The sequence below is a fragment of the Pan troglodytes genome, chromosome 19 (genome assembly GCF_028858775.2).
Source record: "Pan troglodytes isolate AG18354 chromosome 19, NHGRI_mPanTro3-v2.0_pri, whole genome shotgun sequence".
Taxonomy (NCBI): domain Eukaryota; kingdom Metazoa; phylum Chordata; class Mammalia; order Primates; family Hominidae; genus Pan; species Pan troglodytes.
In genome coordinates this window covers 11,838,736-11,861,226 of record NC_072417.2, presented here as the reverse complement: position 1 = coordinate 11,861,226, position 22,491 = coordinate 11,838,736, and the positions used below count along the sequence as shown (strand labels likewise).

Below are 22,491 nucleotides of genomic sequence, written 5' to 3'. Positions count from 1 at the left end.
TTTGAGTTTGGGTTTTACCACTGTGTGACTTTAGGAACATTACTCTTAGCTTCATTTTTCTGCCTTTAAAATCAGGATTAGGGCCGGGTGTGGTAACCCACGCCTGTAATCCCACCACCTAGGGAGGCCGAGGCAGGTGGATCACCTGAGGTCAGGAGTTCGAAACCAGTCTGGCCAACATGGTGAAACCCTGTCTTTACTAAAAATATAAAAATTAGCCGGGCACGTTGGCGGGCACCTGTAGTCCCAACTACCAGGGAGGCTGGGGCAAGAGCATCACTTGAACATGGGAGATGGAGGTTGCAGTGAGATTGCACTTCAGTGTGGGCGACAGAGCTAGACTCTGTCTCAAAAAAGAAAAAAGAAAAAAAGTTAGGGTTATGACCCTGTGTGCTTTGGTAAGAGGAACATTAATCCTGTCAGCCAGTACAGAACCTGCTCGTTTTTCCCATGACAGATTCTGAACAGTTTGCTTTTTTCCTGACCCTGAATTTCATTAGGAGCTGTAAATTGTGCCTTGTGACTTGTCAGCCTGATAGTTGGAGACCGGCTCCTTTTATGATTTTGTACTTTGTGTTTATCAGAAACTGTTGAAGCTCAGCAGAGATTTGTTTTACTACCTGGCAAGGACAGTCTTGGGAAAATCAGGTTTACTGGGATGTTGATGTAAAGATATTAGAGGTATGAAACTAAGCTTTTTGTATTCAGGAGGCTGAGGTGGGAGGATTGCTTGAGCCCAGGAGTTGGAGACCAGCCTGGACAACATACAAAGACTCCCGTCTCTTTAAGAGAAAAGAATAAAGTAAGCTTTTTCTCGGAGAGGGGTGAACCTCTAGGTGGAAAAAGAAATGCGTTTTAAGCAGGAGTGAACTTCTTTCCTTCTTTTCTTTTCTTTCTCTCTCTTTCTTTCTGTCTGTCTGTCTGTCTGTCTGTCTTTCTGTCTTTCTGTCTTCGTTCTTTCTCTCATGGTGGCAGACGCCACCATGCCTGGGTCTCAACCACATTTTAATATGTGAAACTTGTTTCTCTGGTAGAGTCACTGAAACCAGTTATTTCCCCTCTATTGTCACAGAAGCAAACAAAAGCATCCTCGTACAGATGCATTCAAATAAATATTCAAATCTGAGGCAATATGATTAAATCAAAGCACAACTCAAGTCAGATTCCCTGAGTTGTAGTCCACTGGCTTTGTGATCTGGAACAAGTTAACTTTCGTGTTCTTCAGTATATGGAGATATTCTAAAATGGGATAATACTGGTACCCACTTCAGAGGTCTGTTGAGAAGATTAAGCGCATTAATACAGCGAGGCATTTGGAACAGTGCCTATTTTAGCATGGGGGGTTTTATTTGTGAATAAGTCTGTTGAATGAACAACATAGTTGAAATGGGGTGTTTTATTTATGAATTAGTCTGTTGAATGAACAACATAGTTGAAATGGGGTGTTTTATTTATGAATTAGTCTGTTGAATGAACAACATAGTTGAAAGAACACAACCACAAACCAAACCTCAGTTAACAAGTCAAGGGGAAAAACTTGTGACTCTACTGGCAGCAGCAGATGATGGGTGTCCCAGACACAAGCTGGTTCCATGTGGTGGATCTGTGTCTAGGCTATTACCATACAATGAAGGGAAACTTACTTGGAACTAAAGAGACTTAACTATGTTTAATTAACTTGTGAGGAGTATGTTTTTCAGAGTGGTGATTTTAATCACCCACCCTTGTCCCCAAACCATGAAAAGTCCCAGAAATTCGATTTTGTTACTCAAAATTACTGTAGCAAAACTGCCCGTGGATCCAAAAGAAGTGATTTCAACCATTTCAGTTTTTTGGTTCTTAAATTGCGATCCCACCTGCTGCAAACACATGACAGCCTTCCCCCACCCGTGAAATGCCCACATCCCACTGATAAAATACTTGCTGCAAAGGTGATTTCAGGAAATGCTAATTGTGTTGAGGGCCTTTATGTGAATATAATGGTTGGAGTTCATCCTCTACTGAGGGAGGGCTGAAGGGTGTAGTTAGTCTAGAGTTTTGGATAAATCAGCTTTTCCTATATAGTTTTGGGGTACATTATCATTAGTATTATGTTTCTGTTGCTGGTGTTAAAAGGATAAAGATGACAGTGATATTAGAAGAGAGTGTCATTGTAGTCGTTATTTGTACAAACTGGTACAAAGCACTGGTCGTAGAATGTTTGGAGAGATTGAGAAGTTGACTTTCCATACTCTTGAAGGAGTAATGTGCTTGGTAGTGTGCACCTATAGTCCCAGTTACTTGGGAGGCTGAGGTGGGAGGATCACTCGAGGCCAGGAGTTTAAGGCTACATAGTGCGCTGTGATCATGGGCCTGTGAATAGCCACTGCACGACATACAGTCAGGGCAATGTAGTGAGACCCTGTCTCTTGAAGCAATAAAAGTGTCTCCTGACTCAATGCTACTTCTGTTCCTTAATCTGCTACCTTAAGGGATGCAGAGGGGGTTGGGGGAATTAAGAGGAGTCAGTGGGGTTTTAAAAATGAACAACTCCTACATACCAATAATGAAAAGACAAATAATTAAATATTTGGCAAAGTGTTTGAATAGATATTTCTCCAGAGAACATACGCAAAAGGTTCATAAGCACATGAAAAGATGTTCAACACTATTAGTTATCAAGGAAATGCAAATCAAAACCACAAAGAGATACAGCTTCACACCAACTAGGATGACTAGTTTAAAGAATAACTAACAAGTGTTCCTGAGGACATGGCCAGATTAGAATCCTCTGTTGCTGGTGGGAGTGTAAAAACGGTGCCGCTCCTGTAGAAAAGTTTGGGATGTCCTTCCTCAAAAAGCTAGTTACCATGTGATCCTGAAGTTCCTTCTAGGTGTATACTGAAGTGAACTTGAAAGCATTTATTCATACAAAAACTTAAAGAATGTTCGTAGCAGCATTGTTTATAATAGTCCAAAAGTGGAAACAACCCAAATGTTCATTAACTAACGAATGGTTTTTTTTTTTTTTTTTTTTTTTCCCTGAGACCAAGTCTCGCTCTGTTGCCAGGCTGGAGTTCAGTGGCACGATCTCGGGTCACTGCAACCTCCGCCTACCGTGTTCAAGCAGTTGTCCTGCTTCAGCCTCCCGAGTAGCTGGGATTACAGACATTCGCCTAGACATCATGGCAGGCTAATTTTTGTATTTTTAGTAGAGACGGGGTTTTGCCATGTTTTGGCTAGGCTGGTCTGAACTCCTGACCTCAGGTAATCCACCTGCCTCCCAGAGTGCTGGGATTATAGGCGTGAGCCATCGCACCTGGCCTAATGAATGGATTTTTAAAGCATAGCATATCCATACAGTAGGTGAAGTACTGATGCATGCTGCACTAGGCATGAAACTTGAGACCATGCTATGGGAAAGAAGCCAGTCACAGCAGGCTCCATACGGTAGGTTCTGTTGGGAAAGAAGCCAGTCATGGGAGGCTCCATACTGTATGGTTCTGTTCATAGGCACACCCTGTTTTATTGTGCTTCACAGATACTGCATTTTTACAAAACAAATGGAAGGTTTCTGGAACCTGCTTTGAGCAAGTCTGTTGGTGCCATTTTCCAACAGCAGGTGCTCACTTCTTGTCTCTGTTCACATTTTGGTAACTTGTGCAGTATTTCAAACTTTCCTTTTCTTTTTTTTTTTTTTTTGAGATGGAGTCTCACTCTGTCACCCAGGCTGGAGTGCAGTGCCACGATCTCTACTCACTACAAGCTCCGCCTCCCGGGTTCACGCAATTCTCCTGCCTCAGCCTCCCGAGTAGCTGGGACTACAGGCGCCCGCCACCATGCCTGGCTAATTTTTTATTGTATATTTAGTAGAGACGGGGTTTCACCGTGTTAGCCAGGATGGTCTCCATCTCCTGACCTTGTGATCTACCCTTCTTGGCCTCCCAAAGCGCTGGGATTACAGGCGTGAGTCCACCTCGCCCGGCCCCAAACTTTTCATTACATGTTAATGGTGGTTATCTGTGATCAGTAATCTTTGATGTTACTGTTGTAATTGTTTTGGGGATCCGTGAACTGAGGGAAATTAATTGATAGATGTGTGTATTCCTTTTTTTGATTGTTTTTTAAGACTGAGTTTCGCTCTTGTTGCTCAGGTTGGAGTGTAAGGGCGCCATCTTGGCTCACCGCAAGTTCCGCCTCCTGAGTTCAAGCGATTCTCCTGCCTCAGCGTCCCAAGTAGCTGGGATTACAGGCACGCGCCCCCATGCCTGGCTCATTTTTTTGTATTTTTAGTAGAGACAGGGTTTCTCCATGTTGGTCAGGTGGTCTCGAACTCCCGACCTCATGTGATCTGCCCGCCATGGCCTCCCAAAGTGCTGGGATTACCGCGTGAGCCACCATGCCTGGCCTGTGTTCTTTTACTATTAATTTTTGGAGACAGGGTCTCACTCTGTCACCCAGGCTGGAATGCTCACTGCAGCCTTGACCTCCCAGGCTCAAGCAATCCTCCTGCCTCAGCCTCCTGAGAAGCTGGGACGACAGGCACACATCACCATGCCTGGCTAGTTTTTGTATTTTTTGTAGAGATAGGGTCTCACCTGCTGCCCAGGCTGGTCTTGAACTCCTAGGCTCACATGATCCTCCTGCCTTCGGCCTCCCAAAGTATTGGGATTACAGGCGTGAGCTCTTGTTTGTGTTCTGACTCCCTGTCTCTCTCCCTCCCGTTAGGCTTACCTATTACCTGAAACATAACAATATTTAAATTAGGCCGATTAACAACCCTGCAATTGCTTCTAAGTGTTTAAGAGAAAGGAAAAGTCCCAGTCTCCCACTTTAAATAAAAAGGTAGAAATGATGAAGCTGAGTCAGGAAGGCTACCTTAAAAGCTGAGACACAGTCTGAAAGCTGGGCCTCTTGCACCACAGTTGTGAATGCAAGGGAAAAGTTCTTCAAGGAAATTAAAAAGTGCTACTCCAGTGAACACAGCAATGATGAGAAAGCAAAACAGCCTTCTTGCTGACAGAAAGTTTTAGTGGTCTGAATAGAAGATCAAACCTGCCATACTATTCCCTTAAGCCAAAGCCTAATTCAGACCAACCCTCTAACTCTCTTCAAATTTAAGAAAGCTGAGAGAGGTGAGAAAGCTACAGATAGAAAGCTGGAAGCTAGCAGAGGTTGATTAATAAGATTTAAGGAAAGATGCCATCTCCATTACTTAAAAAGTACAAGGTCGGCTGAGCGTGGTGGCTCACGCCTGTAATCCCAGCGCTGTGGGGGCCGAGGCGGACGGATCACGAGGTCAGGAGTTTGAGACCAGCCTGGCCAACATGGTGAAACCCCGCCTGTACTAAAAATACAAAAAATTAGCTGGGCGTGGTGGCAGACGCCTGTAATCCCAGCTACTCGGGAAGTTGAGGCAGGAGAATCGCTTCAACCCAGGAGACGGAGGTTGCGGTGAGCTGAGACGTTGTGACAGCACTCCAGCCTGAGCGACAAAGTGAAATTCTGTCTCAAAAAAAAAAAAAGTACAGGGTCAAGTAACATGTGCTGATGTAGATGCTGCAGCAAATTATCCAGATTTAGCTAACATTATTGATGGTGACCACACCACATAGATTTTCAGCGTAGACAAAACAGCCTTGTATTAGAGGAAAATGCTGTCTAGGACTTTACTTAACTAGAGAGAAGTCAGTGTGTCTAGCTCCATTGGACAGGCTGATGCAGCTTCTTAGGGACTAATGCAGCTGGTGAATTTAAATTGAAACCAGTGCTCATTGACTGTTTGAAAAATTTGAGGCCTCTTTAAGAATCATGCTAAATTTACTCTGCCTGGTTTATAAATGGAACAGCAAAGCCTGTAAGACAGCACTTCTGTTTACAGCATGGTTTTCTGAATATCTTAAGCCCACTGTTGAAGCTTGGTACTCAGAAAAAAAAAAAATTCCCTTCAATGTATTACTGCACATTGAAAATGCACCGAGGTTGGGTGCAGTGGTGCACATTTGTAATTTCAGCACTTTGGGAGGCCGAGATGGGTGGGTCACATGAGCACAAGAGTTCAAGACCAGCCTGAGGAACATGGCAAAACCCTGTCTTTACAAAAAAATAATAAAAATTAGCTGGACGTAATGGCGTACACCTGTAGTCCCAGCTACTCAGGAGGCTGAGGTTGGAGGATCGCTTGAGCTGGGGAGGTTGAGGCTGTAGTGAACTGAGATGGTGCCACTGTATCATCTTGGGTGACAGAGTGTGACTGTTTCAAAACACACACACACCACCACACACTCACACACGGTACTTGGTCACCCTGGAGCTCTGATGGAGTTGTGTAAGGAGAGCAATGTTTTTTGATTTTTTATTTTTTGAGAAGGAGTCTCGCTGTGTCGCCCAGGCTGGAGTGCAGTGGCACTATCTCAGCTCACTGCAAGCTCTGCCTCCCAGGTTCACACCATTCTCCTGCCTCAGCCTCCTGAGTAGCTGGGACTACAGGCGCCCGCCACCATGCCCGGCTGATTTTTTTTTGCATTTTTAGTAGAGACGGGGTTTTCACCTTGTTAGCCAGGATGGTCTCCATCTCCTGACCTTGTGATCTGCCCACCTCGGCCTCCCAAAGTGCTGGGATTACTAGGCGTGAGCCACTGCTCCCAGCCTGCAATGTTGTTTTTATGCCTGTTAACACAGCAGGCGGGCAGATCACCTGAGGTCAGGAGTTTAAGACCAGCCTCACCAACATGCTGAAACCCCGTCTCTACTAAAAATAGAAAAGTTAGCTGGGCATGGTGGTGTCCACTTGTAGTCTCAGCTACTTGGGAGGCTGAGGCAGGAGAATTGCTTGAACCCTGGAGGCAGAGGCTGCAGTGAGCCGAGATTGTGCCACTGCCTGGGCTACAGAGCAAGACACTGCCTCAAAAACAAAAAACAAAAAGTTGTTCTGGCCGGGCGCGGTGGCTCATGCCTGTAATCCCAGCACTTTGGGAGGCCAAGGTGGGCGGATCACAAGGTCAGGAGATCAAGACCGTCCTGGCTAACATGGTGAAACCCCGTCTCTACTAAAAATACACACGAAAAAATTCACTGGGCATGGTGACGGGCGCCTGCAGTCCCAGCTACTCAGGAGGCTGAGGCAGGAGAATGGCATGAACCTGGGAGGCGGAGCTTGCAGTGAGCCGAGATCACGCCACTGCACTCCAGCCTGGTGACAGAGCAAGACTCCGTCTCAAAAAAAAAATAAAAAAGTTTTTCTGTGGGTAAATGCTGTCCAACAGCGTCAGATGCTACAGAGAAATCATGCAGGAAAGGAAAAGTCCATCAACATGGCAGACTTCATTGTCTTGCCACGGCCACTCCAGCCTTCAGCAGCCATCACCCTAATCAGTCAGTAGCCATCAACATCAAGGCAAAAACCTTCCAACAGCAAAATATTATCACTTGCTGAAGGCTCAGATGAGCATTAGCATTTATTAGCAATAAGGTGTTTTTAAATTATGTACAGTTTAGACATAATGCTGTTGTACACTTCATAGATTACAGTGTAGTTTAAACATAACTTTTCTATGCACTGGGAAACACAAAAATTCATGTGACTTGCTTTATTGCAATATTTTTTTTTGCAGTGCTCTGGAACTGAACCCGCAGTATCTTCCAAGGTATGCCCGCACCTGAAATGTGCATAAGAGACAAGTGTGTAGAGGCGGAAAATAGATTGGTGGTTGACCGGGCTGGGGTTCGGGTACATGGGAAGTGATGGTTAATGGGTTTGGGGCTTTTCTTTTTGAAGTGATGAAAATCTAAAATTATGATGATTGCAGAATTCTGTGAATATACTAAAAACCATTGAATGGTACAGTTTATTTTTTGGAGACGGAGTCTCTCTCTGTTACCCAGGCTGTAGTGCAGTGGAGCCATCTCGGGTCACTGCAACCTCCGCCTCCCGGGTTCAAGCAAATCTCTTGCCTCAGCCTCCTGGTTAGCTGGGACTACAGGCGCCTGCCACCATGCCCAGCTAATTTTTGTATTTTTAGTAGAGACGGGGTTTTACCATGTTGGCCAGGCTGTTCTTGATCTCCTGACCTCATGATCCACCCACCTCGGCCTCCCAAGGTTTACAGGGGTGAGCCCCTGCTCCTGGCCGAATAGTACACTTTAAATGGGTGAATTGTTAGGTAGGGGAATTATATATAAATAAAGGTATTATTAAAGGGATAATTGTTGCTTCTATAATTTTACCACACAGTCTGTGCATTGTTTTGTGTATATGTAAAAATGAAGGCATTTATGCTTGAATCTGGAACAGTAGAGTATCACTGAGTGTTACAAATAATATTTCTCTTTGCATTATAAAAATGCTAAGTCTTCGTTGTTGAAAATTTGTAAAGCACAGAAATTTGAACAAAATTAAATCATAAGGAATAATATTCGAGATATGTAACTTAAATTTTTGGTAGTATTTGATGTCTGCATAGTTTTTCTGTGTGTAATATTGTAAAGCCTTAAAAGAATTAATGGCACTGTTTTTGTGTAGCTGGGTTACTTAAGATTTACTTTGCGATCAGTTTAGAAAGTTTAATTACAGGCTTACCTCTGAGTTACGTTTGACTTGCTGATTTTTGAGAATTAAACTAGTATGGAAGTGCGATCACCTATTCCACTGCTTCTAAATTTAGACTGTTTCGTGACTGTGGTTTAGAAAACAAAATTGGGCATGTTTCAAATGAATGCTTTCAGACTCCTACAAATGAATTAATGAGTGGTCTTATTACCATATTGTAATACTTTTTTTTTTTTTTTTTGAGACAGAGTCTCACTCTGTCGCCTAGGCTGGAGTGCAATGGCGCGATCTCAGCTCAGTGCAACCCCCGTCTCCGGGGTTCAAGCGATTCCCCTGCCTCAGCCTCCCGAGTAGCTGGCACTACAGATGCCTGCCACCACACCTGGCTAATTTTTGTATTTTTCTTTTTCTTTTTTTTCCTTTTTTTGAGATGGAGTTTCGCTCTTGTTGCCCATTCTGGAGTACAGTGGCGCGATCTTCACTCAGTGCAACCTCCGCCTCCCGAGTTCAAGCGATTCTCTCGCCTCAGCCTCGAGTAGCTGGGATTACAGGCATGTGCCACCACATCCGGCAAATTTTTTTGTATTTTTAGTTTCTCCATGCTGGTCAGGCTGGTCTCGATCTCCCGACCTCAGGTGATCTGCCTGCCTCGGCCTCCCAAAGTGCTGGGATTACAGGCGTGAGTCACCGTGCCTGGCCTAATTTTTGTATTTTTAGTAGAGACGGAGTGTCACCATGTTGGCCAGGCTGGTCTTGAACTCCTGACCTCAGGTGATCCACCTGCCTCGGCCTCCCAAAGTGCTAAGATGACAGGTGTGAGCCACAGCACCCGACATGTCATCCTTCTTTAATGGTTCAGAATTGCATTTTAAAAATCAGCTTGAGGTGTACAGTTAAACGTGCCACTTTTACATGTACAATTCTCTGAGCTGTCCTTTGCACAAAAGCCCCTCAGTTCACCTCTGTACCTTGATAACCATTTGCTGTCTTTTTAGTGTTTTTTGCAATTTGATATAAATGGAATGATAAAATCCTTTTAATCTGACTCTTTTCACTTAATATGATGTTTTTCAGATTCTTCCATGTTGTTGCTTGTATCAGTTAATTATTTTTCTCCCCTCCCCTCTCCTCTTCTCTTTCTGGACACAGGGTCTCTCGCTTTGTCGTCCAAGCTGGAGTACAGCGTTAGGATTATACAAAGTAATTGTGGTTTTTGCTGGCAAAATGCGCAATTACTTTTGTACCAACCTAATAGCTCACTGCAGGCCTGAATTCCTGGGGTCAAGCAGTTCTCTTGCCTTAGCCTCCTGAGTAGTTGAGACCGCAGGCACACACCACCACACCCAGCTAATTTTTGTAGAGGCAGAGTCTCACCATGTTGCCCAGGTTGGTCTCAGACTACTGGGCTCAAGTAATCCTCCTGTCTTGGCCTCCCCAAATGCTGGGATTACAGATGTGAGCCACTGTGCATGGACAGTTAATTCTTTATTTTTGAGTGGTATCCCATCTTACATATGTGAACATCATTTCCCCTCTGGATGCACATTTGAGTGGTTTCCACTTTTTGGCTATTATGAATAGAGTTGCTGTGAGTGAGTGTGTAAAAGTCTTTGTAAAGATTATTTTTCTTCTGGATGATGCATAGAATTAGGATTGCTGAGTCATATGGTACATGCTTATTAAAACATTGCCGAATTTTTTTCAAAGAGACTTTACAAAATACGGCTTAATTTTTTTTATATTCCCGAAAGGATTAATTTTTGAAACAAACATATTTTCCTGGATACATTAGGCACACTCCCCTTAATTTAGTAGTGTTTTGGTTTTTGTTTTGTGTTTTTTTTTTTGAAACGGAGTCTCACTCTGTCACCCAGGCTGGAATGCAGTGGTGCAATCTCAGCTCACTGCAACCTCTGCCTCCCAGGTTCAAGCAGTTCTCCTGCCTCAGCCTTCCTGGTAGCTGGGATTACAAGCGTGCACCACCATGCCCAGCTAATTTTTGTATTTTTAGTAGAGACGGGTTTCACCATGTTGGCCAGGCTGGTCTCGAAATCCTGACCTCAGGCGATCCACCCACCTTGGCCTCCCGAAGTGCTGAGATTACAGGTGTGATCCACCGTGCCCGTCCAATTTAGTAGTGTTTTCTGAAGTCACCATCTCTTTCATACCTATTAGTTAAGGTATGCTTATGCTTAGGGTGTTAATGAAAGCTAAGGATGCTTATTTAAATGCAGATTCTTTCTTTTTGTTTTTTTTTGAGATGGAGTCTGCTCTGTCGCCCCAGGTGGCATACAGTGGGGTGATCTCAGCTGCAATCTCTGCCTCCTGGGTTCAAGCAATTCTGCTGCCTCAGCTTCCCAAGTAGCTGTGATTACAGGCGCGCACCACCAAACGCAGCTAATTTTTGTATTTTTAGTAGAGACCGTTTGACCACGTTGGCCAGGCTGGCCTTGAATTCGTGACCTCAAATGATCTGCCCACCTTGGCCTCCCACAGTTCTGGGATTATATGCATGAGCCACTGCATCCAGCCTATTTTTATTTTAATTTTTATTTTATTTATTCTTTTTTTTTTTTTTTTTTTGAGGTGGAGTCTGTTGCTGGGCTGGAGTGCAGCGGCATGATCTTGGCTCACTGCAGTCTCCACCTCCTGGGTTCAAGCAATTCTCCTGTCTCAGTCTCTAGAGTACCTGGGACTACAGGCGTGCATCACCACGCCCAGCTAATTTTTGTATTTTTAGTAGAGACAGTGTTTCACCATGTTGGCCAGGATAGTCTTTATCTCTTGACCTCGTGATGCGCCCACCTCGGCCTGCCAAAGTGCTGGGATTTACAGGCACGAGCCACTGTGCCCAGCCTCTATTTTTATTTTTTAGAGACAGGGTCTCGAACTCCTGAGCTCAAGTGATTCTCCTGCCTCAGTTCTCAAAGTGCTAGGGGTATGAGCCACTTCCTCCTGGCCCTAAAATGCAGATTCTTGAGTCTCATCACCAAAGATTGAAACGTGGGTAATGTTGGAGAGCGACATGGTAATATGGCATCAAAAATAAGTTTTTATTAATGTATTTATTCAGTTACTTTTTCTTGTGCTGTTTGTGGCGCTTTGCATTCACATGCCGTTGTGTTTCCCTATGCTTGCGGTAGATGCCAAGGCTTTTCTGGGCCCCTTTCTTTGCTCGCCACCTAGTGGTAACAAGTAGGAATCATCAGAAGTTTTACCAATGAAGGAGCTTCATACGAGGAAGGATAGAAAACATCCACAGTCTGTTGGTGGCCAACCATATACTCTGTATATTTTTGCTATATCAACAAATTCCCCTTCCTTTTGTATTTTTGGAAATACTATTTATTTGTGAGACAATACATTTTAGAACCTGTAAATTCTTAATCTTTCTCTTAAACTGGCAGCTCATTTTTTTTTTTGCTGGAAAATAATTAGGTGTGCCTAATTACCTTATTTAATGAGAGGTGCTTTCAGACCACACTAAATTATATTAGATAGTATATGAAGTCTTTCTCATTCCATCGAACTGACCTTCTGGAGTCTTTGTATTGGCTCTTAGTTTGGTTTCCTTTACATGTTTTTGGCTTTTTACTCATATTAGTTTTGATGATTATGAAATTATTTTTGTTAAAATTTTTTTTCGCAGTAGTTTGACAGAAAAAAATCTACTTTGAAAGGAATATGTTAAGAAAACTTCAAATTTGTAAGGTCTGACCTTTCCTTTTCCCATACAGAAATGGTGGAGTCAATGAAGAAAGTAGCAGGGATGGATGTGGAGCTGACAGTTGAAGAAAGAAACCTCCTATCTGTTGCATATAAGAATGTGATTGGAGCTAGAAGAGCCTCCTGGAGAATAATCAGCAGCATTGAACAGAAAGAAGAAAACAAGGGAGGAGAAGACAAGCTAAAAATGATTCGGGAATATCGGCAAATGGTGAGATTGTTGTGCCACCATCCCCCCTTATCCACAGTTTGAGTTACCTGTAGGACGGTACACTTAAGATTTTGAGAGAAAAGGAGACTACATTCATATAACTTGTATTACAGTATGTTATAATGTTTCTGATACTGATCTTTGTGCCTGGTTTATAAGTTAAACTTATCCGTGGCTATGCATGAGGACAAAACATAGTCTGTATCAGGTTTGGTATTATCCATGGTTTCATCACATCCACTGGCAGGTCTCAATGGATCCCTCTTAGATAAGGGGGAACTATTGTATTTTCAAGCAAAATGATGACTGTTTTTTAAAAAAATATGGTGGGTTGGCCAGGCGCGGTGGCTCAGGCCTGTAATCCCAGCACTTTGGGAGGCCGAGGCGTGCGGATCACGAGGTCAGGAGATCGAGACCATCCTGGCTAACATGGTGAAACCCCGTCTCTACTAAAAATACAAGAAATAAGCTGGGCGTGGTGGCGGGAGCCTGTGGTCCCAGCTACTCGGGAGGCTGAGGCAGGAGAATGGCGTGAACCCAGGAGGCGGAGCTTGCAGCGAGCCAAGATCGCACTGCTGCACTACAGCCTGGGTGACAGAGCGAGACTCCATCTAAAAAAAAAAAAAAGCACCCAAAAAACCAATATATTGGGTTAATTTGTCTGATTCCTCCTTTTTTTTTTCCCCTGAGGATTATTTAATGAAGTTATTTTACATACTGTGGATGTATATACATATATAAAATGTTTCTTATTGTAGGTCTTGTTAAAAAAAGTTGGACAGCCATCACTGTAATGCAGCAGTTTTCAATTAGAGGTGCTTTTGTCCTTCAGAGAACGTTTGACAATGTCTAGAAATATTTTTGATTGTTACAACTTCTGGAGGGTGTTCCTAGCATCTATTTGGGGTGGGGACTGGGGTGCTGCTAACCATTCTACTGTGCACAGCACGGGCCCCACACCAAACTGTCAGTAGTGCTGCTATTGAGTAACTGATTCTAGTGAAGAGACAGGCACGTAAACACATGAAAGAACAGGGAAGAGAATTACAGGGCAGGTGGAAAGTGAGGTTGGTTGGGGGAGGGAAGGGTGGGGGAACCACAGTTACTGACTCGTCAGCTGTACTGGGCACTGTCCTGAGTAGAGAAATATTTTTGTTATATGTATTTGTGCAAGGTAGTACATGAAATCTTTAAAATGGCACTGGAAGGGGGAGGTATTATTCCAACCTATGAATGCACAAACCAGGGTTTTGAGTGTTTGACATACCTGAGGTCACGTAGAAAGTTGTGAGCTGGGGCCGTGCGTGGTGGCTCATGCCTGTAATCCCAGCACTTTGGGAGGCCGAGGCGGGCAGGTACCTGAGGTCAGGAGTTCGAGAGCAGCCTGATCAACATGGTGAAACCCCGTCTCTACTAAAAATACAAAAATTAGCCAGGCATGGTGGCGGGCACCTGTAATCCCAGATACTCGGGAGGCTGAGACAGGAGAATCGCTTGAACCCAGGGGGCGGAGGTTGCAATGAGCCAACGTCGAGCCACTGCACTCCATCCAGCCTTGGCAACAAGAGGGAAACTCTGAATCAAAGAAAGAAAAAGTAAAAAATAAAGAGTCCAGATGTCCTGATGAGTCCCTAAATAGAAATAATAAGAGAAGAGGAACTGAAAAAGGAAGCCACGGGCCAAGAGTGGAGTGTTGCAATTCAGACTTCTAGTATGGAGCAGCACGGTCATGGGTGTGGACAAGTGAAAGTCTTGGAGTAGAGAGCAAAGAACTCTGTTGAATGGAACATGGCTGCACCATACCTTGGTGTGATCTCAGGTATTGGATGGGTTTCCTGTGGATACTCGGTGAATCTGGGAGAAGGGTGTAGAGATCTATTGATGACAAAAACTGAGAAATGTAGCTTGTGAGGAGGAAGGGTTTGGAGTAATAGGAGAGCAGTCATTGAGTATGCAAGGAGCTAGGAGAACTTAGAAGTCTTCCTTCTCCTAGACCAGTCTCTATTGGAAAAGCTGTCAGGGATGTGGTTTATTCAGAAAGTAGTTTTGCTTGGGATAAGGATGTGATTATAGAAGAAAAAGTGAGAGAATTTTCTGCAGTGAAACGGAGGTTCCAGGGGCATGGAGAGGACCCTCATGAAAGGTTCAGCAGTAGTGCTGCATGAGTTAATAGCAAACAGGAAGCAAGCTGAGGATGTGCGTTGAGAGGTGGTGTGCGCGTTCAGCGTGATCAGTGGATAGAGATGGGTGGCAGTAGCTACTTTGGTAGATAGGTTTTCGGTGTTTTAATAGTTACGGATCTCTGCCACTAAAGGAATTGCCTGGTGAATGTTGTTAAGGATGTGAGTGCTGAAGGCAAACTGCCTGGGTTTAAATTTTGATTCTGTCCCTTGTAGCCTGCCTGGGTTCAAATCCTAGCTCTGCTTATTAAATTCTTATTTAATTGTTGATCTTAGAGCAATGTCTTTACGTTGCTACTTTGTGAAAGAAGGTAATTCACGTAATTGACCAGCATTTACCAAGAAGCATCAGTGTTCAGTTTTAGTCATTGGTAATTCTGTAGCTGTACTGTGGTACTGTGAAGGGGGTGTGGGGGCTGGCGTGTGTGCGTGCCTGCATGTGTGTGTGTAACAATAGGTAGCATGCAGAAGGGAAAAGATACTTTTTATAACCTAGAGGCAGCTTTTCTCTGCTTTTGTGTCAAGAAGGAAGAAGGGAGTTTGGAGAGGGATACAAATTCTTTTTGATACTAAGCTCTCTACCTCAAAACCAGAGATAGAATATGTAATAATTTGTAGAATTTCTAGACTTAATCTGATTTTTAAAAAAATTTATTTTTTTTTTTAGGTTGAGACTGAGCTAAAGTTAATCTGTTGTGACATTCTGGATGTACTGGACAAACACCTCATTCCAGCAGCTAACACTGGCGAGTCCAAGGTTTTCTATTATAAAATGTAGGTTCTATACTAGAAGGGAAAATGTAAGATTGAAAGTTGGTCCTTTTAGAACCATAACTTTGTTCTATGTAGGTTTTCAACTTTTGTTTAAGAATAATTGTTCAATGTTAGAAGGATAGTTAATACTGGAATGAAAAGATGGGCTGTTATGAAAATGTATTAGCTTTTGCTTATTTATATTCTTTTGTTTTTGTGAGGCCTATCCCATTCCCCTCCCCCAAATGGCATACATTTCACAGTGCTTAGTGTTATATATAGAAATTTTATTTTATGATTAACAAACTGTCATGCCATTCCTTGGAACCACTTGCTTGTTTAATTCTGGTCTATCAGGTGATAATTTTATTAATTTTTAGAGGCTCCTCAGTTAATTTCCTTGGGATTTTTGCTTATATTTAGTAATATGAAATGTCTAAGGAAAAAAACGAAACGAAGCCAGTTATTCCTGAGAGTGTTTAAAATTATTGAAGTACACCTAATTGTTACATATATTTTTGTCACATTTTATATAATATAGAACAATTTTAGCTTATTTTCCTTTAAAAATCGATCCTAGTTTAAATTTTTTTTTTCAATTTTGGTTTTGTTTTAGGAAAGGGGACTACCACAGGTATCTGGCAGAATTTGCCACAGGAAACGACAGGAAGGAGGCTGCGGAGAACAGCCTAGTGGCTTATAAAGCTGCTAGTGATATTGCAATGACAGAACTTCCACCAACGCATCCTATTCGCTTAGGTCTTGCTCTCAATTTTTCCGTATTCTACTACGAAATTCTTAATTCCCCTGACCGTGCCTGCAGGTAAGTTGTGGGGAAGAACAGCAGCGCTCAGCGTGAAAGTTATGGGGGGGCTGTTTGGGTTTTCCGTGTTGTTTCTTGGGCCTGCCTTTGTAGACTTGGCTGCATAGTAATTCTTTTGGCTCTTACTGAAACTACTTTGGATAGTATTAAAACAGACCTGTCTCAACCCACTAGCACAGCAGTCAGGATAATTATTTTGATGTGGGATATTTTTGTTGCTGGTAGATTGAAATCTAACATGTTAAAATGAGTAGAGGAAGGAAATGAGAGGAATTAGAATTATTTTAATTTTTGTATATTAGTTTTCAGTCTTTTTTTAAATTTGAGACCATGTCTCACTCTGTCTCCCAGGCTGGAGTGCAGTGGCGCCATCTCAGATCACTGCAGCCTTCACCTCCTGGGTTCAAGTGATTCTCCTGTCTCAGCCTCCTGAATAACTGGAGTTACAGGGGCCTGCCACCATGCCCAACTAATTTTTTTTGTATTTTTAGTAGAGACGGTGTTTCACCATTTTGGCTAGGCTGGTCTGGAACTCCTGACCTCAAGTGATCCGCCCGCCTTTGCCTCCCAAAGTGCTGAGATTACAACAAGCATGAGCCACCATACCCAGCCAGTGTTCTGTTTCTATGGGCATGTTTTTAATAGTTACTCTCATAGCAAACATAATTTTATATTTTCTGTTTTAGCATAAACAAGTTTCAGTCTTACTAATGTGTGTTAAACTGTTCCCCCATTTATACTTCAGCTTGTTCCCAGTTTTTGATAATGTAGATAAATATGTAAGGAATATTTATACGTACATAACTTTTTACTTTTAAAAAGTTGTGATAGCCTGGGTGCAGTGGCTCATGCCTGTAATCCCAGCACTTTGGGAGGCTGAGGTGGGTGGGTCACCTGAGATCAGGAGTTCGATACCAACCTGACCAACATGGTGAAACTCTGTCTCTATTAAAAATACAAAATTAGCCGGGTGTGGTGGTGCATGCCTGTAATCCCAGTTACTCGGGAGGCCGAGACAGGAGAATTGTTTGAACCCAGGAGGCGGAGGTTGCGGTGAGCCTCGATTGCACCAGTACACTGTAGCCTGGGCGACACAGTGAGACTTTTTTCAAATCTCTCTCTCTCTCTCCTCCTCTCTCCCCCCCTCCCCCCTCTCCCTCTCCCTCTCGCCTGGGCGACAAAGCGAGACTTCTACACACACACACACACACACACACACACACACACACACACACACAACAATTTAGTGGCACCGAATACATTGACAGTGTTGTGTAATCACCACTATTTGAAAACTTTCTCTTCACCCCACCCAAAGTGAATTATAGCCATTAAACAATCAATAACTTCATTTCCCCTCTCCCTAGCTGCTAGTAACTTTTATTTTACGTTGTCACTATGAATTTGGCCCATTCTAGATACCTCATGTAAGTGGGATCATATAATATTTGTCCTTTTGTGGCTGTCTTTATTTCATCTAGTGTAATGTTTTTATCCATGTAAAAGCATGGATCAGAGCTTCAGTCCTTTTAGTGACTGAATTCACACAATTCATTTTATGTATTTTGCACACATTGTTTAGTCATTAAACTTTTGGTGGTCAGTGGGTTTCCACCTTTTTCCTATGGTGAGTACAATGCTGCTATGAAAATGGATGCGCTAAGTATTTGCTTGAGTCCTTGTATGTAACCTCACCTTGAGGTGGAATTGGGACTGAAAATTTTGTGTGTAACTTTTTTTTCCAGACAGGATCTTGTTCTGTCTCTGCAGTTGTGCACTCATAGCTCACTGCAGCCTTGGCTTCCTGGGCTCAGCCGATTCGCCTACCTGAGCCTTCCAAGTAGCTGTCACTAGAGGCGGATGCCACCATACCTGGCCTTTTCTTTTCCTTTCTTTTTTTTTTCTTTTTTCTTTCTTTTTTTTTTTTTTTTTTTTTTTTGAGGGAGAGCCTGGCCCTGTCGCCCAGGCTGGAGTGCAGTGGCGTGATCTTGGCCCACTACAACCTCCGCCTTCCAGGTTCAAGTGATTCTCCTGCCTCAGCATCCACAGTAGCTGGGATTACAGGCGCCTGCCACCATGCCTGGCTAATTTTTTGTATTTTTAGTAGGGATGGGGTTTCACTATGTTGGCCAGGCTAGTCTCGATCTCCTGACCTCATGTGATCTGCCTGCCTCGGCCTCCCAAAGTTCTGGGATTACAGGTGTGAGCCACTGTGCTTGGCCAGCCCTTTTTTTTTTTTTTTTTTTTTTAAGATGGAGTCTCGCTCTGCTGGCCAGGCTGGAGTACAATGGTGCGATCGCAGCTCACTGCAACCTCCACCTCCCAGATTCGAGCGATTCTGGTGCTTCAGCATCTCAAGTAGCTGGGATTACAGGCATGCGCCACCATGCTTGGCTAATTTTTTGGGGCATTTTTAGTAGAGACGAGGTTTCACTATCTTGGTCAGGCTGGTCTCAAACTCCTGACCTCAGCCTCCCAAAGTGCTGGGATTACAGGCATGAGCCACTGCGCCCGGCCAATTTTTAAATTTTTTTTGGGTCGCGCGCAGTGGCTCACGCCTGTAATCCCAGCACTTTGGGAGGGCGAGGAGGGCAGATCACGAGGTCAGGAGATCGAGACCATCGTGGCTAACATGGTGAAACCCTGTCTCTACTAAAAATACAAAAAATTAGCCGGGCGTGGTGGCGGGTGCCTGTAGTCCCAGCTACTCGGGAGGCTGAGGCAGGAGAATGGCGTGAACCCGGGAGGCGGAACTTGCAGTGAGCCAAGATCGCGCCACTGCACTCCACGCTGGGCGACAGAGCGAGACTCCGTCTCAAAAAAAAATTTTTTTTGTTGTTTTGTTTTGTAGAGGCAGGGTCTCGCTGTGTTGCCGAAGCTGGTCTTGAAATCCTGGCCTCAAGTAATCCTCTTGCCTTAGCCTCCCAAAATGCTGAGAATACAGGCCTGAGCCACTGCACCAGGCCCTTTTGCCCATTTTTGAATTCATGTTTTTTTCGTTTGTTAAGTGTTGAGAGTTCATTATTCCTGTTAGTAACCTCTTAGCAAGTAAATGGTTTGTGAGTATTTTCTTCTTTTCTGTAGGTTGGCATTTTGTTGTTGTTGTTGTTTTTTGCTATTATCTTTTTCTTTTTTTTTTCCCGAGAGGAGAGTCTCGCTGTGTTTCCCAGGCTGGAGTGCAGTGGTGCAATCTCAGCTCACTGCAACCTCTGCCTCCCGGTTTCAAGCGATTGTCCTGCTTCAGCCTCCCGAGTAGCTGGGATTACAGATGCCTGCCACCGTACCCAGCTAATTTTTGTATTTTTATGTAGAGATGGGTTTTCACAGTGTTGGCCAGGCTGGTCTTGGACACCTCACCTTAAGCGATCCGGCCACCTCGGCCTCCCAAAGTGCCGAGATTACAGGCGTGAGCCACTGCACCCAGCCTATTTTAAATTTTTACAGTAAATATTGCAGTAGCAAAATGGTTTTTTTGCTTTTTTTTTTAATTTTGACGGAGTCTTACTCTGCCGCTGTGGCTGGAGTACAGTGGCGTGATCTCGGCTCACTGAAAGCTCAGCCTCCTGGGTTCAGGCCATTCTCTCGCCTCATCCTCCCAAGTAGCTGGTACTACAGGCACCCGCCACCACGCCCGGCTAATTTTTTGTATTTTTAATAGAGACGGGGTTTCCCCGTGTTAGCCAGGATGGTCTTGATCTCCTGACCTCGTGATCTGCCCTCCTCGGCCTCCCAAAGTGCTGGGATTACAGGCGTGAGCCACCGTGCCCGGCCCCTTTTGGTTTTTGTATGTGTTTTTTTTTGGTTTGTTTGAGGACCACTGCTTAAGCAAAGTAGGGTTTTTAAGTGAAAGCCTTTCAAAGTTTGAGGAAAGGGGATTAACTGATATATTGGAACTTTAATGTTGACTATTATAGGCATGCTTCACTGCGCTTGACTGAATTTTTTTTTTTTTTTGCATTTTTAGTAGAGACAGGTTTTCACCATCTTGGTCAGGCTGGTCTCGAACTCCTGACCTCAGGTGATCCACCCGCCTCAGCCTCCCAGAGTGCTGGGATTACAGGCGTGAGCCACTGCGCCCGGCCAATCTAAAAACATTCTAAATGGCTAGTTGAGTTTGTCCAGATAGGGATCGTAACTGAAGAAGCTGTGGCTATGTAGCTAATACTGGTGGTTGCACCTTTCCTTGTCAGACTCCAGTCTAGCTGTCCCACATGTAGCTCCAGTTTAAAGTCACTCATGAGCCTTTGCTCATGCTTCTGCTTAAACCTGAAGTGTGTTTTGTTTTCTCCTTATCCATTGAGATTAGTTCAAATTTGACTTTCCCATTAATTGCTCCTCCTCCTGGGTCCCTGAAATACTTTATTTGGAATAGCACTTCATTCTTCTTCTTCTTTTGTTTTTGTGCTCTCTTGCCCAGGCTGGAGTGCATTGGCACAGTTTCACCTCACTGCAACCTCCGCCTCCCAGGTTCAAGGGATTCTTCTGCCTCAGCCTCCTGAGTAGCTGGGATTACAGGCATATGCCACCATGCCCGGCTAATTTTGTGTGTGTGTGTGTGTGTGTGTGTGTGTGTGTGTGTGTGTGTGTGTGTTTTTAGACGGCGTCTCGCTCTGTCGCCCAGGCTGGAGTGCAGTGGTGCGATCTCGGCTCACTGCAGGCTCTGCCTCCTGGGTTCACGCCATTCTCCTGCCTCATCCTCCCAAGTAGCTGGGACTACAGGCACCTGCCACCACTCCCGGCTAATTTTTTTGTATTTTTAGTAGAGACGGGGTTTCACTGTGTTAGCCAGGATGGTCTCGATCTCCCAACCACGTGATCCGCCCTTTCTGCCTCCCAAAGTGCTGGGATTACAGGCTTGAGCCACCGCACCCGGCCTAATTTTTTGTGTTTTTAATAGGTTTTGCCATGGTGGCCCGGCTGGTCTTGAACTCCTGGCCTCAAGTGATCTGCCCGCACGCATCAGCCACCCAAAGTGTGCTGATTACTGGCATGAGCCACCACAGCCAGCCTCCTCCTTGTAAAATAGTTATGTATTTGTCTACCCTCCATTTCTAAATTTTTAAGTTGATGTGGACTTAGATTATGTCTCTTTTTTTTCTATTGGTATATCGTATCGTTTGTTGGACATAGTACACAGTACTCAGTAAGTGTGGATTTTCTTTTAAAACTGTAAATGGCTTAATCACATTTCCATGGCGTCTGTGTTGCCTTTTATTTTCTTTGCTTCCCTGCCTCCATTAACGTGAAATTAAATTTTGTTAAACTTTGAGGTATTGTCCAAGATTTTCTTTTTGCATTAATACTTTGTTAAATATCTCACACTTGTAATCCCAGCACTTTGGGAGGCTGAGGCGGGCACATCACGAGGTCAGAAGATCAAGACCATCCTGGCTAACACGGTGAAACCCCGCCTCTGCTAAAAATATAAAAACAAATCAGCCGGGTGTGGTGGCGGGCGCCTGTAGTCCCAGCTACTCCGGAGGCTGAGGCAGGATAATGGTGTGAACCCAGGAGGCGGAGCTTGCAGTTAGCCTACATCCCGCCACTGCACTTCAGCCTGGGTGATAGAGCGAGACCCCGTCCCAAAAAAAAAAATTTTTTTTTGTTAAATATGTGGGGGTGGTAGTGTGTGTACCGTTTGTCCCAGCCACTCAAGAGGCTAAGGTGGGAAGATTGCTTGAACGCAGGAGTTCAAGTCCAGCCTGGGCAACATAACGAATCTCTTAAAAAACAAACAAACAAAAAACTAGGCTGGGCGCGGTGGCTCACGCCTGTAATCCCAGCACTTTGGGATGCTGAGGCTGGTGGATCACGAGGTCAGGAGATCGAGACCATCCTGGCTAACACGGTGAAACCCCATCTTTACTAAAATTACAAAAAATTAGCCGGGTGTGGTGGCGGGCACCTGTAGTCCCAGCCATTCGGGAGGCTGAGGCAGGAGAATGGCATGAACCTGGGAGACGGAGCTTGCAGTGAGCCGAGATCATGCCACTGCACTCCAGCCTGGGCGACAGAGCGAGACTCCGTCTTAAAAAAAAAAAAAAAAGGCTTTTTGAAATAAGTGAACTATTGACTAGAACTTGGAGGTATATTTTTTGGTGATGGTTTAGGATGGAAGTGGTTCTGTGTATTTTATTAGTCGATATGTATATTGTAGCATATCAGTAGCAGGCTTAAAGCATAGTAAGAAGTAGTGCTCCACATACCTTTAAGTTAATTTTTATTGTATTTGCTTTTTCTTTGTATTATCACTGTCACTATTACAAACTGG

General features: G+C 44.1%; 1 protein-coding gene across 4 annotated transcripts in view; it reads left to right on the top strand.

The window, feature by feature from the left end:
• The window catches only part of YWHAE (tyrosine 3-monooxygenase/tryptophan 5-monooxygenase activation protein epsilon), a 59,356-nt gene that overhangs the window by 26,945 nt on the left and 9,920 nt on the right, over positions 1-22,491 (top strand). For 3 of the 4 annotated variants that reach the window (XM_054669762.2, NM_001246368.1, XM_063797997.1), the window contains 3 exon segments: positions 12,265-12,464; positions 15,312-15,418; positions 16,014-16,220. In XM_054669762.2, coding sequence (XP_054525737.1) covers positions 12,265-12,464; positions 15,312-15,418; positions 16,014-16,220 — 514 coding nt within the window. 4 annotated transcript variants of the gene reach the window in all.